Raw genomic sequence first — 16,711 nt, forward strand, 5'->3', positions numbered from 1 at the left:
GTGAGTGAGAGAGAGAGCTATAGGTAGCGAAGGAGAGCCCTGGTGTACTGTATACTGTGAAGTGGTAAACCACGTACAAAGGAGGAGAAGCACTTGCGATGAGCCACTCTCAAGGTTAACTGAGGCCTCTGTAATTGTACAGGCTCCGTTCAGTGGATAGATGCAGCATTTGAGATGGTACTAGTTATTGAAAGCAATGGCTTGGAAAGCCTGATGTGTTTTTGCGCCAAGGTCGTACAAACCAACTCCCCCTCTGCATCCACATCAATGGAGGTTGTATCTTTTGAAACCTGCTTTCAGAGCGTGGGAGGGCTCCCCCGCTAGCTCACTGGGTAAGGGTGCGTATCATATGGGCAGAGGCCCTAACTCAGCGGTCCGGGTTCAAATCCAGCTTGGGCCAGCTTCTTCCCTTCGCTCTCTCTGTTTCACAATCAACCATTTCTCTTAGAAAACACTGCTGGGATGCAAACGCCGTGTGTTGGGCGGCGCTTTGTCACCTGACTGATCCAGGAGGTCAGCAGCGGGGTGGCTGTGTAGTCAGGAAGACCGAGGTCAGCCCCGGGCCTTTTCATCTCACCCAGCCGCCAATGCACTTTCTCCCGAGTGCTACTTCATGCGTGCCCGCCAGGCTTACCTTATCTCTCTCCTGCTGCATCTTGGGAGGTGCTCCTTACCTATCGTCCTCTGTCAGGCTCGGCAATCAAACATCTTTAATTAGTTCTTTTTTCCCCGCTTGTTTTATGGAATGATGTCACTGACAAATTGTGATAGATGGCGAGGATCAGCTAAACTGTCTCACCTCCGAATGAAAGTTCAGGGTTTGTAGCTTCATTTAACGTGAACATATTAGCTCTGCGGGCCAAGCAATTATGCAAAGCATATTCGGGGATGAGCAAACATAATGAATATTGATTAAGAGAGATACATTTGCCCTTGGGAAGGACAAACAGATGAAAGCTTAACCCTGCAAAATATGTCAGCTCCCATTTCAAAGTCATCAGCGACGAGAAGGCTTTTCTTACAACTGTAACTGTATTATATTCTTTTTCATCTGTTCCCTGAACATAAACAACCCTCCTCTATATTTGTACAATACTGAGCTTTACATTGAAGGGACACATTCATTGTGCCTGTAGGTTTTGATTTAGCAGCACACTCAGAGAGGAGAGCACCTTTATTTAGAAGTTGTGCTATGTGTTCGATGAGGGGCAATGTCAGTGTTCAACCACTTCTTCTACATTGGAGGTCCAGTGTAGGGGGTGTAGCCACCCCTCGTGTCCCCGCCTGCCCGCCCCCTCCCTGGTGTAGAGAGAGCCGGGATGCTGGGCTGTGTACTGGGGACTCTGGAGATGGAGAGTGGATTTGGGTCAGCGTTGGCCGGAGGTGTGGAGCTGTCACCAAGCAGCAGAGCTGTTTCGCTTGGTGTTTCTATCTATGGGGCAGTATTAGTCATGGCCAATACTGATGAGATTAGTGTGTGTGTTTGTGTGTATGCCCCAGCCTTTCCTACTTTGCTGCTGTCATGTGGAGCTTTTCCTCTGGAATCTACTGTCTCTCTCCCTCCCTCTCTCTCCCTTTCTCTTCCTTCCTTCTTTCCTTCCTTCCTTCCTTCCTCTCTCTCTCTCTCTCTCTCTCTCTCTCTCTCTCTCTCTCTCTCTCTCTCTCTCTCTCTCCCTCTCTCTCTCCCTTCTCCTTTCTCTCTCTCTCTCTCTCTCTCTCTCTCTCTCTCTCTCTCTCTCTCTCTCTCTCTCTCTCTCTCTCTCTCTCTCTTCTCTCTCTCTCTCTTCTCTCCCCTCTTCTCTTCCCCAGCTCACAGTCTAGGCCTCGGTAACCAGCTCAGATCGGCTTGTCCGGCTCAAGCCTCTCTTCACCTCGCTGGGCTTGACAGTTATATCGGGCAAATCAATGAGCACAGTGGCCCCCCCCCCCCCACTCTCCCAGAGGGTCACATGACGTGACTTTTCTTAAGTCAAGCAGCAGGTCAGATCTATGTCATTTTTTCTGACCTCCACACCGGTCGTGAATGGAACCTTTGCTGCATGCTACACGGTACGTACACAGAAAGTGAGAGTCTTCGGGGAAAGGGCCAGGAGAAGAGTGAGGATTGGAAAAGGTTTCCCAAAGTCATTGAGAGGAGTGGAGGTGGAGTAGAGAAGGAGAGGAGAGGGAGAAAAGGGTGTTAGTTCAGTCTAATAACGGCTTGTTGGAGATTTTGTCCCGGCATCAAACCAATCGCAGAGTCTGATTGGGCACGATGCATCACATTAGTGCGGGCGATGAGTGTTCTGCTCTTGGGCTCAGGGCACGGGCTGCTCCAACCAGATTCAAAAGCCAACAGTTTTCCTGGAAGATCCTCTGCCAAAGCCCCGGCATTAAACGAGGTTTAGCAGGAACCTCTTTAAGAGCCGTGCGGCGCGCACGCTTGTTTTACCAGTGTTTCCCCACGCTCTGAAAAACAGGAAGAGCTTAGTCAATACAAGGTGCAGAACGTGGTGGGAATGGCAGGCACAGCCAAAGATGTTAGAAGAAATACCTATAGGTTGATTCTTAAATGCCAAGCCTTATTGTCAATGGATCCCCTGCAGGGATTCTTGAGGGGGGCATGGGGTAGAGATTTGAGAAGCTTAAAGGGGACGTTGAGCAAACAGATGCTTTGTTGGCGCGATGTATCTGACTGGGAACGGATCCAGTAGGGTTTTTGGGTGTGTGCTTAAAGATGACCTGGGCAACTGTGACATCATTCACTGCTGACTGGACTCAGTGTAGTGTCTTCTAAACTGGATTTTTCCTAGCGTTACCGACGCAGCTCTGATTCTCCCAGCCCAGATCTAACCTTACGTAAGACTCTCTGCTGCGGGTTGGCCCTGCAGTTCATAACGTCCTCGTGATGGACTCAACAGATGCGTAGAATCCCACAGGAACGACATAGGAAAGCATGGAACATCCCAAGGTTACTGTGATTTTTTGTTGTTGTGCTGTTGTTGTTGTCAGTTCATTCCTTCATACAGCCCTCTGGCGATCTGGATGGCAGACAGACAGACAGACAGACAGATAGATACACCTCAAACATCAACACTGACAGACAGACAGACAGACAGACAGCCTCAGGCATACAAAGTCACCCGTTGACCCAGGATCTTAAAAGAGCACTCTCATCCTGACCACGAGGACAGAGTTTCTAATCTCCACCGCTGATACCTTAATCCCACTTGATCAGAAAAAGTGGATTGGCTGTCGGTCAGGACACCTGTCTGTCATACCTCCAGTCTGTCAGGAAGCCATACCGTGTAGCCCAGATACAGAGGCCCTTTTTACCCTGTGAGACATAGCTACATACACACAGACGCACATACACACACTCAAACGAGTCCCTGCAACAGACTGCTCGTGTGGATGTATGGGATGTGAAGTGGCTGCTCTTTGATCATATAAATAAACAGTATTTTTATTTGAAACATTGCAGCAAGGTCAAGTCTGTGAAAGCCCATAGGAGAGAGCACCTTTTGTAAAGACTAGTTTTAGATGCAAATTGATGGAAATGTTTCATGAATTATGCAACAGGTGTAGATTATATGTTGATTACCAAACATCCATTATGGAGGATGTGTGTGTGTGTATGCTCATGCGCACGCTCTTGGGTGTGTGTGTGTGTGTGTCTGGGTGGATGCACGAACGAGTTCGCTGACGTCGGCGTGCGTTTCAGAGTGTGCGTCCGTGGTGGCGGGCGCGTGTGTCACCACAGGCAAGGTCACGAGTGTGGCAGCTGCATTGTTCTCTGTCGTTAGCGATTAGGGTCGGGAGGGAAGGGGACCGCATGCTTAGCGAGGAGGAGCGCGCTCCTCTGTCGTGTCACCGCCTCGCCAGAGGATGGGAGGGGGGGGTCTCAACCTAACCCGAAGTGTCAGGCATGACGCCCCTGTCCTGTACATTAACGTCACCCCCTCAAAATGGCGGAAGTGTTGGCGCTGTGAGGAGGGAGGATCCGGCTCTGGCAGAGGTAGTGTTTTACTCTGGCAACTGTTTACACAGGGATATAGACTCATGGCTATCTCTGTCTGGCAGACAACGTGTTGATAAAGTCGTCTGTGCGGCAGTATTTGCATGTGTGTCTGTGTGTGTGTCTGTGTGTATCTGGCCTGTGCCTGAGTCTGTTTCATTGTGGCTGCTGTGCGTATCCAGGAGTAGACGTGTGTGTGTGTGTATTTGTTTAGGAAGTTTGCATGAACTGCTGATAAATAGATGGTGGCAGTGAACTGGAGCAGAAGAGTTTCTGGAAGGGGTGGGGAGTGTCGTCGAGGCGGGGGGGGGATAGAAGGAGACGGATTGAGGTAGGAGAGATAAGGATACAGGGAGGATGAAGGAGAACAAGACCGTGCCGAGAGAGAGAGAGGGAGGGAGGGGCGGGGGGAGGGAGGGACAGAAAGACAGAGAGAGAAAGTAGAATCCAGAGAGAATGGGCTGGAAGAGGGCGGGGGGGGGGGGGATAGGGGAGAGCACGTCATTAGCAGCGCCCCAAGGCAATGTGTCAATGATGTAATTTGACCTCTCGACAATTTGGTCATTCCTAAGTGACATCTCATTCGATTCTTGGTGTGTGTGTGTGTGTGTGTGTATATATAAGTGGGTTGAAGGTCGGGCCCCAGCACATCGCCTATGTCTCACGCCTAGTCTCCTGCAGAAAGCCATTGCAGCAGCTGGCTGTCTCTACTCTCTGTCCTGCTCCTGCTCTCTAAAGACCCCCAGGCTATAAATACACACACCCTCCATGTCGCTCTGTTGATAGATCACAACTAATGGTGATAATCCTCTCCAGATGACAACTTGTGTCACTCGGCCACGCTGGGGCTCATCACAGAGTGTGTGTGTGTCTGTGTGTGTCTGTGTGCGTTTCTGCGGTATGTTTGTCCACAAGTGTGCCTGTCTGTGGATCTGTGCGTGCATGTGCATGTGCGCACGTTCGTGAGTCCGTGTGTGTTTGAGTGTGTGTCTGTCCGTGTGTGTTTGACTGTGTGTCTGTCCGTGTGTGTTTGAGTGTGTGTCTGTCCGTGTGCGTCCACGCAGTCCGCGCGTAGCCTAGGACAGTTTAGAACGGTGTAATCTGTCAAGCGGGCGTGCCACGTGCTCCCTGTGTTTACCTGAGGCTCTGTCTCTAATCCCCATGTGTGTGCGCAGGCGCGCGCGTGTGTCTGTGCACAGGAGCTCTGTTGAGGCACTCAAGGGGGTTTCTGTCACAACAACGAATTTGAAGATATAAAATGTGTCGACCTTATTCTAAGATGCGTCATTTGACGGCATGTGCTGTGAATGACGGCCCGTCTACTCTCTGTGACCCTACGACGCTCTCTTTCTCCTGCTTTTACTCTTTCATCCCCTCGGCCTCCTTCTCCATCCTTCTGTCTGTCTCTCTCTTTCTCCCCGTCAGTGGCCCGTCATTCAGTGCTATCGCAAGCTTCAACAATAACAATGCTTTCGGTGGAAAAATACCTTCTTCAGTACTTTTATGGGCGTGTTGTGAAGGGGACTGTCTGAGGGGCTACATTTTGACTGCTCCTCACAATGCTGAGCCCTGTCTGCCAGAGTGGTGTTTGGGATAATTGCAGCAATCTGTTTCATTCTCTCTGACACAGCGGACTATACAGTCGTTGGTTGTAGGGGATCATTCAGAACAGGAAGAATGACACAACAGAAATATACAGGAATGTATACATATATATACATATATACACACTCACAGCCTGACTCCCCATATTTGTATATATACCTGAAAGGCCCACCGCCCCACTTTGTGCTGCTAATTAATATGGGGAGCCAGGCTGTGAGTTCATCCATATTCTCCTGGTGACGCCGGATGGTGAGGGAGGTGGCTTGATGGAGCCTGGTACTCGGGGAGTGAACAGATGTCCCATCTGAAACAAAATGTGAGATGAATGCAAATTGCTGCTTTTCTGTGTTGGCTCCGGACCAGAGAGGCGGGTTGTTTGCTAAGCGCTGCCCAAAGAAAGAGATCAAACAGCCCTACGTACTTCTGTATTTTCCCCCCCTGTTTTGCGGTGACCCCTTGACCAAGCGAAACTGGCTTTAAACTTTGAACTTTGACCTGCACTGTCCTTGTGGAGGGGAGAGCTCCTTTACGGAGAGCCACATGGATATGACACAGTAGATAAGGTACTGTTGCCACATCCCTTTAGGTTGTCCAGGCTTTTGCTCCGCGAGCTAAGAAAGTCAGGGCCTTGAGGCGAGTCAAGCGCCATACACTGTAGAGACATGGCTGAATGGATTTCCCTTTGGGATAGCAGAGCACGTTGCTCTCAGCGTGTTGCAATTATGGCAACCAATCTGATTGCTCTGAAGTACACCCCATGCAATTAGTCCCTGAGCAGCCGAGGAAAGCAACTTTCCTGCGAGTGCACGAACGAGTCAGCAGGCAGTCGGGCTATGATTGACAGCTGACTCTGGGCTACTCACTATTGCTCTCGCTCTCTTCCCCATGCCACGACTTCCTCTTCCTGTCACTCTCCCCCCAGACACGCCTCCCTCCCGTGCTGTCACTTCTCCTGTCTCTCTCTCGTTCTGACGGCCTCTCTCTGGAGGAGGAGGAGGAGGAGGAGGAGAGTGTGGAACTGGGACTCCAGATTGTGCCCCAGTAATGCCAGCCCTTGCCCGTCTGTCTGGATGTGGAAGGGCATCGGGTCACTGTGGCAGCGTCAAGCAGCCTGCCAGTGGAGTCCTGGGAGAGGGAGGGAAGGATGGAAGGATGAAGGGACAGAGACACCGAAAGAGATGAAGAGGAGGAGCAAGGGGGGAGAGGATGGGACTGGGGTGGAGAGTCGGTGAGAACGAGGGGCGTGCCAGCCGATTAGCTGCAGATTTAGCCAGCTACCAGCCAATCCGTTGCGTCCAATCAGAGATGTTTTCCCAGCAGCACACAAGCCCTGCATGACCTCATCAGTCTGTGCCGGCAACACTGGTGGCAACAGATGCTGTTACCATCAGCCGGCCAATTGGCGCACAGCGCCCCTGAACGAACAGATGCCCCGAGATGTCAGAGATGACTCTAGAACGTAGCGGATGTGGCCCTGGCGTGACTGGAGTGTATAATATTGAGAGCGCTCACAGAGGAGAGAGCAGGATGGGTGACCACTAGAAAAAGCGAGGGGGGGGGCGGGGCTACGCTGGCCACGGGCAGCACTGAGCGGAGAGGGAAACAAAGGGGAAAAGAGAGAGAGAGACAGTCTGTGGTGGGGTTCTCTGATCATTAGTGCAGCCAGGTAGTCAGAGGGTTGCACATGAACCAACGAGTGTGACTTCACCCTGCTCTGCTCCAGCCAGACTGAGAGACTTCTGCCCTGGCAACCTCCCCTCAGCCCAGACACAGAGAGGGGGGTGGGACAGAGGAGGGGAGCAAGGGAGGAAGGAGAGGAAGGAGGAGGGATGGAAGAAGAAGGGGGGAGGAGAGGAGGGGAGGGAAAAGGGGAGGGAAAAGGGGAGAGCAAAGAAGGGGTGTGACGAGGTAGAGGTGGTTGTTTGACCGTTTATTTTATTATCACAGGTAAACAACCCTGACCAATGAAAGACACCATTTCCCCGGGGTCGGACCATTTTCCTCCCAGGAGGTTGAAGTGATCAGGCTACTTGAGCTGATTATAATTTGCAAGGTTTAGCAGCTTCTAATGTCCGTTTTATATTTGATAGGATAGCAATCAGACGTGCTTGTTTCCACTGCAGGGAAATATTACTATTTTCCCTATTCTTCCACTTTGTCAAGTGTGTGTTCAGATGTGTACAGTGACCAAATTACAATCAGGTAGAAATACTCGCCGGTTCTCTCATTTCTGCTCCGCCACACTCTCCCATCGCATGAGGCTGCATGCATTAGAGCTGCCATCCAATCACCCAGCAGCTTGTCCTGGGAGCTCGACGAATCAGAGCGCAGAAGCAAGATTGAAGGCTAGCAACGAGAAGAGTAGAATTGTAGGCTGCAGCAGCCATCTCAACACCTTGCAAACGCTCACACCACAGGCTATGTGTGTGGTGTGTATGTGTTTTTGTTTATATACTGTATGTCTATGCGTGCATGTGTTCGTGCGTGTGCGTGTGTGTTAGCGCCTGTGAGTTAGTGTGTCTCTTCTGCTGCTTGAGTGATGCAAAGAGACCCAGAGAGAGAAGTATGCCCTGGAGTGAAAGCCTGCCACAGAATGAAACAGAGAATTTTTTTTTTCCCCCTCTTCTTGTGTTGGCCATGATAATTCCTCTGTTACCGAATTGAAAGAGAAGGGCTGGGGGCTGTTTTGGTGTGATTATGGATCCATTTTACAATATGAATAGGCGCTTTTCCGACTGAGTATATTCGTTGAGATGTTGATTTATGGGTAGGGGGCTTTTGATAAAAACTAAAAAAACAACTGTTCCACTTTGTAGGCAGACACAGCCAAGTGGCAGATGAATCATTAAAGCAGTTTGGCTGGGCTCTGCACCCCCCCATGTCTGGGGCAGCACTGTCAGGGAGCATGAGAATCAGAATCAGAATGTAATCTGAACTGTACTCACAAATCGAGACCGTAGCTCTGCTGATGTGCTCGAAGACTGTTTTGACACCAAGGAACATTCCGTCAGCTGATGTGTTCGACCCAGACTAGTGGGACTGGAGTGGTAGGAGATGTAAACAAGTGACCCTATTTCAGGTCTGTAAGAGTCCACGTTGAAACCTGTTCAGATCGGATCCGTTCAGGGTTCCAAACGTTCGATTTGGAAGTACTTGTGGTCTAGAGTTCCCGGGCTCTACCGGTAAGGTTCTACCTTAAACTAATAATTTTTTACCGAGAATCTTTCTTATTTAAGTGAGGTATGTGGTACCGGTGTAGCTGTGGTACAAGAGACAGGAAGTCCCAGTATATATTGTTACCAGACACGGGAAGTACCAGTGTATCCATACCAGAAGACTCCAGTGTTACACTGTCTGTCTGTCTGTCTGTCTGTCTGCCCTCGTTCTACTCCCATCAAACCATACTGCAAAGTTCTCGGTGCCCATTAGAGAAAAAGAGAGAAAACACAAAGGTCGATGGATGAAAGACTTGATGAAAAACTGCCGGGCGATGGTTTAGAGAAGCAGACGTTTACAGAGGCAGAAAATAAGCTACAGTATGTCAGGAATAAATCTCACATCAAACACAAGGAGCTTGGCTGGGAAAGAGTGCGATGGACGCTCGCTATTCAGAAGGCTGTGTCTGTCGCACCCTGTCCTCCTCCAGCACTTTGTAGTGGCTTATGTAAGCGGACAGCACTTTCCATTTTTCACTGATCTCTCCTGATTCATCATGGTGTGTTAGATGGGATTGCACCTTCCCAGTAGGTAACAGCATGAGAGATCTACTTCAGAGACACTGTGATTAGCTCTGTTTGACTGTTTGTATCAGTGGAAACTCCTCTCCAGGTCCAATCCCAGTATTGTGCACAGAGCACAACTGGGTAAGCACTGGGGTCAGCTCATGAAGAGAAAAGACGGCTCTTTAACCGGAACCCTCCGGGTCATTCTGTTTACGACCACCATTGCTGGCGGCTTGTTGCCGCCTCAGCGCTTTGATGAGCAAGTTGTCGATGAAGCCCGGCTTATTGTTCAGACGTGACCACGGCACACAGACACTCGACAACAGGAATGCTGCCCTGGCATTTCGCGAGGGCAAAGGTGAGAGCACCTGACCTGCCCCGCTAGGCAGCCACTCCATACATCATTATGCTGTGGGCCAGGAAGGGCAGGGGAGGCGGGGCAGACTAATCAAACACACCCGTGGGGTTGATAATGGTTATTATCGAGCATGGTCACATCTGGGGTTGTGAATATGTTTTCTTTTTCTTTTTTGCAGCCTTTTATTTAAAGCATAGTTCTATTGTATTACATGATGGCAACAGATTTAAGGTGCGTTCACAAACGCAATTTTTGCCCGTGTTGCCAGATTTTATTGTGCTGAACCAAATTGAGATCACCTCAAGTATACGATGTGTAGGACGGGATGTTTCAAAATGTACACAGTACTGCACACATTACAGTTCGTACAGTTCTTTGCCCTATTAATATTTATGACTCATAATTGTTTAACTGTGGCATTTTGCCCACGGTCGTTGCTCATGGTTATTTACAGTGAAGGGGGGATGGGGATGGACTCATTCTACATGCATACAGAATGTACAATTCATGTTCTGACTAGCACACTGCTGAAGACATTTCAACTGTGTATTTTTGCCCCAAAACATCCCATTATATTACCCCCTAGTCTGCATGAGCAGTTTCAATGCCACTGAACGCATGTGGAGTCATCACTCTCTAATCCCCCGCTCCGACACGAGGACAAAGACGACACAGAGGCACACCCCGTTGTTTTCACTAAACGAGACACATTTCTCCTTCGTTTGTTGCCGCCATCCGTACCCATCCGTGTTACATAATGCTCTGTGTCACGCAGAGCAAAGGGGCTCTGAGGCCTGGGTTGCGGCAATGAGACACTCTTCCGCCGTAAAACCACCAACATCCAGCTCTCACGTCCGGGCACCATCTTGGCTTCATGACTAAGCGGCAGGGTTAGGTTTGTTCTCTCCACCCTCCCCCCCTTCCCCCCCCCCCCCCCCCCCCCCCCCCTTCTCCCCCCCCCCCCTCCCCGCCCATGTGAGAGTGTGTTATTGTTGTTGTGGGGAGAAGAGCGATGCGGGGGAAAGGAGATGGAGCGAAGCGGCCTCCTTTTTTCTGGGTCTAATCCCTCTTAGGGAGAGAGCGATAAGCGTGTTTTGACTTAGCCCAAATTTCCTGTTGTTTATGTTCCCCGTGCCAAACCAGGAGTGTCCCTGTGGAGAGGGGGATAATCTGAGCGATGCCGGCTTGGCACAGCGAGCTGGCACCCGGAGCACCTTGCCCAGTAGCATGGATGACAAACCATGTGCCCGATTCTATTTCTTTTCCATCCCTCACTCTTCCCACCATCCTCTGTCCCTCCCTCCCTCCCCCCTCTCTCTCTCTCTCTCTCTCTCTCTCTCTCTCTGTCTCTCTCTCTCTCTCTCTCTCTCTCTCACACTCTCTCTCTCTGTCTCCTCTGTCTTACCTCCTTCCTTCTGCCTCCCTCCCCTCCTCGTCTCTCCCTCCTCTTCTCTCACTCCATTCCCTCCGTTCCCTCCCTCTCCCCTCTCGCCTCTGTATAGCTTTTTTCCCCTCACAGATCTAAATCACAAATCTACTGTAGCTGTCAGAACGGCTGGCTTTGTTGACATGCATTTCCTCTCCCTGTGGTAAAGCAGTGTGGGAGTGTGTGTGTACATATGTGTGTGTGTGTGTGTGTGTGCGTTGGTGGGATAGGGTCTGCTCAGCTCCTCCATCTCCGGCCACTCTCCGTTTGCCCACAGAGACCAATGATGAAGCTTGTGAAAGCAGGCGACAGCCAGTCTGCCTCCAAGGTGTGAAGGCAAAAGCTCTTAATCTGCCTGCAATTCTCCAAGCAGAGCCATCTTCATGCTGCTGCTGGTGTTGTCGGGGGGAAGGCAGGGAAGATGGCGTCGCTGGTGGAGGAGGAGGGGGTGATGAGGGCTGTAATTTTCTTCCACCTCCTCCTCCTCCTCCTCCTCCTGTTCTCTCTTCCACCTCCTCCACATCCTCCTCCTCCACCTCCTCCACTTCCTTCCTCCTCCTCCACCTCCTCCCCTCCACCTCCTCCACCTCCCCCTCCTCCTCCTCTTCCTTCCTTCCTTCCTCCTCCTCCTCCTCCTCCTCCTCTACCTCCTCCTTTTCCTGTTCTCTCCTGCTCTGGTTCAGGTGACGGCGAGTGTCTGGCGGCTGAGTGACTCAATGGCACTGTTAGGCGCTTCACCATCTGTCAGGGACGACCTTTGTCCTTCATAACACCTCTCTATCTGACAGTATGGTATAGGACCAACCAGTGCCAACCTGTGTCGTGGGACAGACCAGCGTAGAGGTCGAAGATGCATCGAGGTTTTGTCCTCCGATGAGAGGAACATACGTAAATAGAGTAGAAAGACACTCTGCGTGTGGTGCCTGGCAACCACAGATCAGGGAGCCGAGCTGTTGCGGTAATAACTGCCATTGGGTGAATCTGCAGGCTGCTGTTACCAGGACCAGGTCGGGGGGGGGGGGGGGGGGCGCTGTGCTCAGATGAGCCCTGATAGGTCATCCGGGACACAGGCGTGAGGAGACGAGTCACTGGATGGAATGTTTGGGGATGTTATTTGTTGGCTGGCAGGCTGGCAGACTGGCTGGCTGGTGGGCTGGCTAGCTGGCTGGTTGGCTCTGGGAACTTTTCCGGCAGACCGTGCTGACTGTTTGCTGGCTGTTGTTTTTACAGAATGGCCCCAGACCCATCTGGCACCTTCCAGTGAGGCGTGACTAAGCCAGGCTGGTGTTTAGAGACTGGTGTTTGTGTGTGTGTGTGTCTGTGTGTTTGTGTGAGCTTAATGCACATCTTGGGTCATTCAGAAGCATAAGTGAGAATGTCAACACATGGGCATCAGCTGAATGCTCAGTGTCCCTAAGAGGAGACATAGTCCCTACTCTCTAAATGAGGGACAACAACAACCATAAGTGAACAGAAACCCTAAGAGAGTGGAACATGAGTTGGTTATGTACACAGAAAGTCGTTCTCAAAGACCAACAGTGGAGCTCAATCAACTACCAGACCACAAGCACAAGTCAATCTGTCCGGATAGTGATGACCTTGCATGGACCTACTTGGACCACAGTGCCAGCAGTACTGATCATGCAAATACACCACAGTAAACATCCCTCTCTGGGTTCTCTCTCTCTCTCTCTCTCTCTCTCTCTCTCTCTCTCTGTCTCTCTCTATCTCTCTCTATCTGTCTCTATCTGTCTCTCTCTCTCTATCTTTATCTCTGTCTCTCTCTCTCGGCCAGGCAGTTAGTAGCTGCAGTATCACATGGGCAGCCCCGCCACGGTGGCCCAGCCAATCAGAGCGTAGTGGAGCTGAGCTGAGCCGAGAGGGGGATACTTACTGATGAGGCAGTAATTAGTGCAGCTTCCTCCCCAGGGACCAGAGGGACGACTTCACACATCCTGACAGACTCTCTCCTAACATCTCTCCTTTCTCCAAAACCTTCATCATCACCACACAGGCCACTTTCCCCTTCGTCACTCCCTCCTTCCACCAGAGCTATCATGGAGGGACCTGGTGTGTGTGTGTGTGTACGATCCTTTGTTTCCATCTTGTTGAGAAAGAACTACTGTGCTGTTCTCAGGGGTCTCCTCCGGAAAGTTACTTCAATAAAAGATGCAAATGTCTCAGTTTCCCTTAACGTTTGGGGGATTAGAACTTGGGTTTGGTTGTATACTGTTTGTGTACTGGTCTGTCTGGGCTTCTCAATCCTTGTTTACGCAATAGATTACTTAACAAGCCTACGATGATTGACAATGTCTCCATGGAGATTCAACGTTTTCATTAGCAAGCGGGGGCCACTGTATGTCATGTGCCCCGCGGCGGCTCGTTCGGGGATAGGCATTTGTCTGAGAACGACCGGAAGAATTCTGCTGGACTCAGCAGTTCTGCTGAGATGATTGGAAGAGAGACAGTAAGGAGGTGAGGTGGGAATAAAGTCCTGCTTCTTCAGGACTTTTACTTCGACAGGCTGGCCAGGGGAGAAAGGTCCTGTATGTTCCAGATAAGCAGTTTGCGTGTGCTGAGAAGTGTCTTCTCTTTTCTCTGTCTTGCTTGTTTGTTTGTTTTTCCAATATGTTGACCTGTGTTGTCTGTTTGACGTCCTTGAGTAAAGATCTCTCTCGAAAGCTCCTTGACCTTTCTTAATTGGCTTCCTGGATAAGAGGAAGGGTCGGAAGCTTGTTAAGACCCAACCTTCTTACATAAGTGGTCCACTTCCCTCATGACATCGGTCACTATGACCTCTTCTTAGACAGTGTTATATCAAGAAGAGCCATCTAACCAGCTTAGCTAGCTTAGCGTACCATACTGATCTGCTCTCTCACAACAACTCATGACAACAATAAATGTCAACTGTCCATTAGCTCATAATTGTTTTCTGGGAAGAAGTTTAAAGCCGGGAGGAGGTGTGAGATCAATTCCCTTCTAAACAAGATGTTGTTTAGAAGGGAATCAATGTTATTGATTCATGGTTTCAGTGTCGTCGTCTGTGTCAAAGGATGACGGAGCCAGACACAGCTACGCTGGCTAGATCTCATTACTCTGAGATTGCTTCATCTGAAGCAATCACACCCACGGATGAAATTATGCATACCACATTACAGTGCGTATTATCGAAAATGAAGGTTTGGAACTTGCTAATAAAGTTGCGTGTTGGGTTGTTTTTGCTCCATCCAGGCTGAAGAAGAAGTCCCAGTCGGTGGACATCACCAGCCAGGGCTTTTCTCCGACGCTGATGCCAGCCTCGCCGCTCAACAGGACGGCGGCCCCCGTCGCCAAGACGACCACTTTTGCTGTGCAGGAGCACAACGCCAACAACTCCCAGAGACGCGCCCCGCGCTGCGCCGAGCTGAAGAGAGGATACACCATAGGTGAGAGGAGACGGCGTCCTTACCGTGTGTGCACGCTACCCTGTTTAGACTGTTCAGATTGATGTTAGTTAGTCTAGGGGACTAACTAACTAAGTGGGACTAAGTGTGGGCGGGGGGGGGGGGTCGTGGATGTAGGGGGGGACTCAGCATGAAGGTTGGTAGTGTGTGTGTGTGTGTGTGGGGGGAGGGGGCTGGAGGGGAGTGTGTACTTGTGGGGCCTGCATGTGTGTGTGTGTGTGTGTGGGAATGTGGGTCTCTTGTGTGTGCAAATTCTCCTTGTGAACGCTGACATGCTACAGCAAAGCAGAATCGCGTTCTTTGCGGACACAGGGATCACTCGCAGGGCTGGAACTGCCTACAGCATGGAAACACATGCAGGGCTAAGATCCCCTGCTTCAGGCCTGCTGAGTAAGGGATTCCGCCAGCGCCATGGTGATGGAGGGGGGCGGAGGTCAGCACAGGCCGTGTCCCTGTAGGCCTGGTAGACCAATCAGGTGACTCCTAGTCGGAGCGGGATGTTGACTATGGACCTGCATTAGAGAGAGAGCGAGTAAGCGCTTTCTGGCTGAGGAATGTTCTATAGAGTCGTTTCCTATTGATTAGGCTCCTTCCGGGCCTCGCCGAGAACGATGGAGTGGAGGGATCTGTGGTAAATGGATGAATCCGAGGTGAATGGATGAGTCTGTCGGGAGTCAATGGAGGAGATGAATATATCAACTCATTATTTAATCTGATGTGAATTTGGGAACCTGAGGTGAATGAGTGAATCTGACAGTTTTGGTTTAGTCAGCTGTCTTCAGATGTCTTCAGATTTGTTTCATAAACAAAGTCAAGTATCCATTTAGATTTATTATGGCATACTATTGTGGAAGAAATTGCGATTTCCTGTGTGCGTACATTATTCACTAATCAATAGAACTAGTCATGGGATACTAGTTAGTATGTTCTCATGTAAGTTTGCTATTAATAAGAGTAGATTGTGTCTGTGTCAGGGTTAATAGATGTTCGGGATCAGGAGAAAGTGCTGGGTAAACGTTCCTTGTCATGACTACAAGGAGAGCTCCAACTATGAACTCTCTGGTCTGAGAGTTGTCATGTGTTGGGAGCTGTGAATCTATTTTCTCTGCGACTGTTGTAACGTCATTACTGCCTGACTGTCACTATCTATGTTTACATTCCTGTGCCCTATAAAAGATGGTCCTCCGGCCTTCAGAGCTGAGAGAGACTTCATTGAGACCTAAGCCTGGTGTTGTGTTGCCATTTATTGTCAGAGGTCTGGTTTTTTCTCCCAATCTGCAGATTGATAATACTTACTGAAATCCAGAACTCAACTGAACTTAGTCACTCCGTTTATGAAGAGACGGACTAAACACTTTCTTCATCACTATGTAAGTCTATAGACAGAGAGAGTGCATACACAGAGTCGTCCTAACGGTAACTAGACAGTGATAAGTGACTGTTCTTCTCTCTGAACTCCTATCTTGATTGGCCGAGTAATCCCAGCCCTCAGGCACAATTGGAGCAGCTAACCCAGCCAATGGGATCCTACCCAGCCAGATAATACTAATTTATTGTAATGGGAGAGTGATGATGTCGCTGACGGCATGCTGCGCTGTCTCCGAGACATCAGACAGAGACGTCATTAAAAACCATGAAGCACGCCTGGCAGATGTGCCTGAACAACCAGCCAATCAGAGCTCCCGCCAGGCTTTAACGCCAGTTTTCACCTTAGTGGATTGGAGGATAAATCTGTTGGTAGGGTATGAGTGTTCATTTCTCAGGGTGACTTTCAAACAGGGTGTGTTCCAGACAGTGCGTGTTCCAGACAGACAGACAGACAGATGGCAGGAAAATGAGAGACCTGAGGGCTGGGGGGTTGAGAGGAGAGCAACGACAGGAATGAGCAAGAGAAAGAGTGGGGAGAGAGCCAGAGAAGAGAGAGTGTGTTAGCACTATGGGGGGGGGGGGGTATGTTCATGCTTGTGTGAGTGGAACAGTATGGACCTTTGGGGGTCCAGCTCCGGAGGAGAGGGCATCTCTATCAGACAAGTGGCAGACAAAGACAAGCAGACCTGCCAGACCCCACACTGCCTCACAGAGGAGGCGGGGGGGGGGGGGGGGGGGGGGGCACAGGGAGAGAGAGCGCCGCCCAGTGCTCTGCAGGATTCCTGCCGAGGT

General features: G+C 50.4%; 1 protein-coding gene across 3 annotated transcripts in view; it reads left to right on the forward strand.

The window, feature by feature from the left end:
• Window positions 1-16,711, forward strand: part of oxr1a (oxidation resistance 1a) — an 87,480-nt gene that overhangs the window by 20,845 nt on the left and 49,924 nt on the right. For all 3 annotated transcript variants that reach the window (XM_047044052.1, XM_047044063.1, XM_047044072.1), the window contains exon 3: window positions 14,340-14,533. In XM_047044052.1, the coding sequence (XP_046900008.1) occupies window positions 14,340-14,533 (194 nt within the window). The remainder of the gene's footprint in view (window positions 1-14,339; window positions 14,534-16,711) is intronic.

The sequence above is a fragment of the Hypomesus transpacificus genome, chromosome 2 (genome assembly GCF_021917145.1).
Source record: "Hypomesus transpacificus isolate Combined female chromosome 2, fHypTra1, whole genome shotgun sequence".
NCBI classification, from domain to species: Eukaryota; Metazoa; Chordata; class Actinopteri; order Osmeriformes; family Osmeridae; genus Hypomesus; species Hypomesus transpacificus.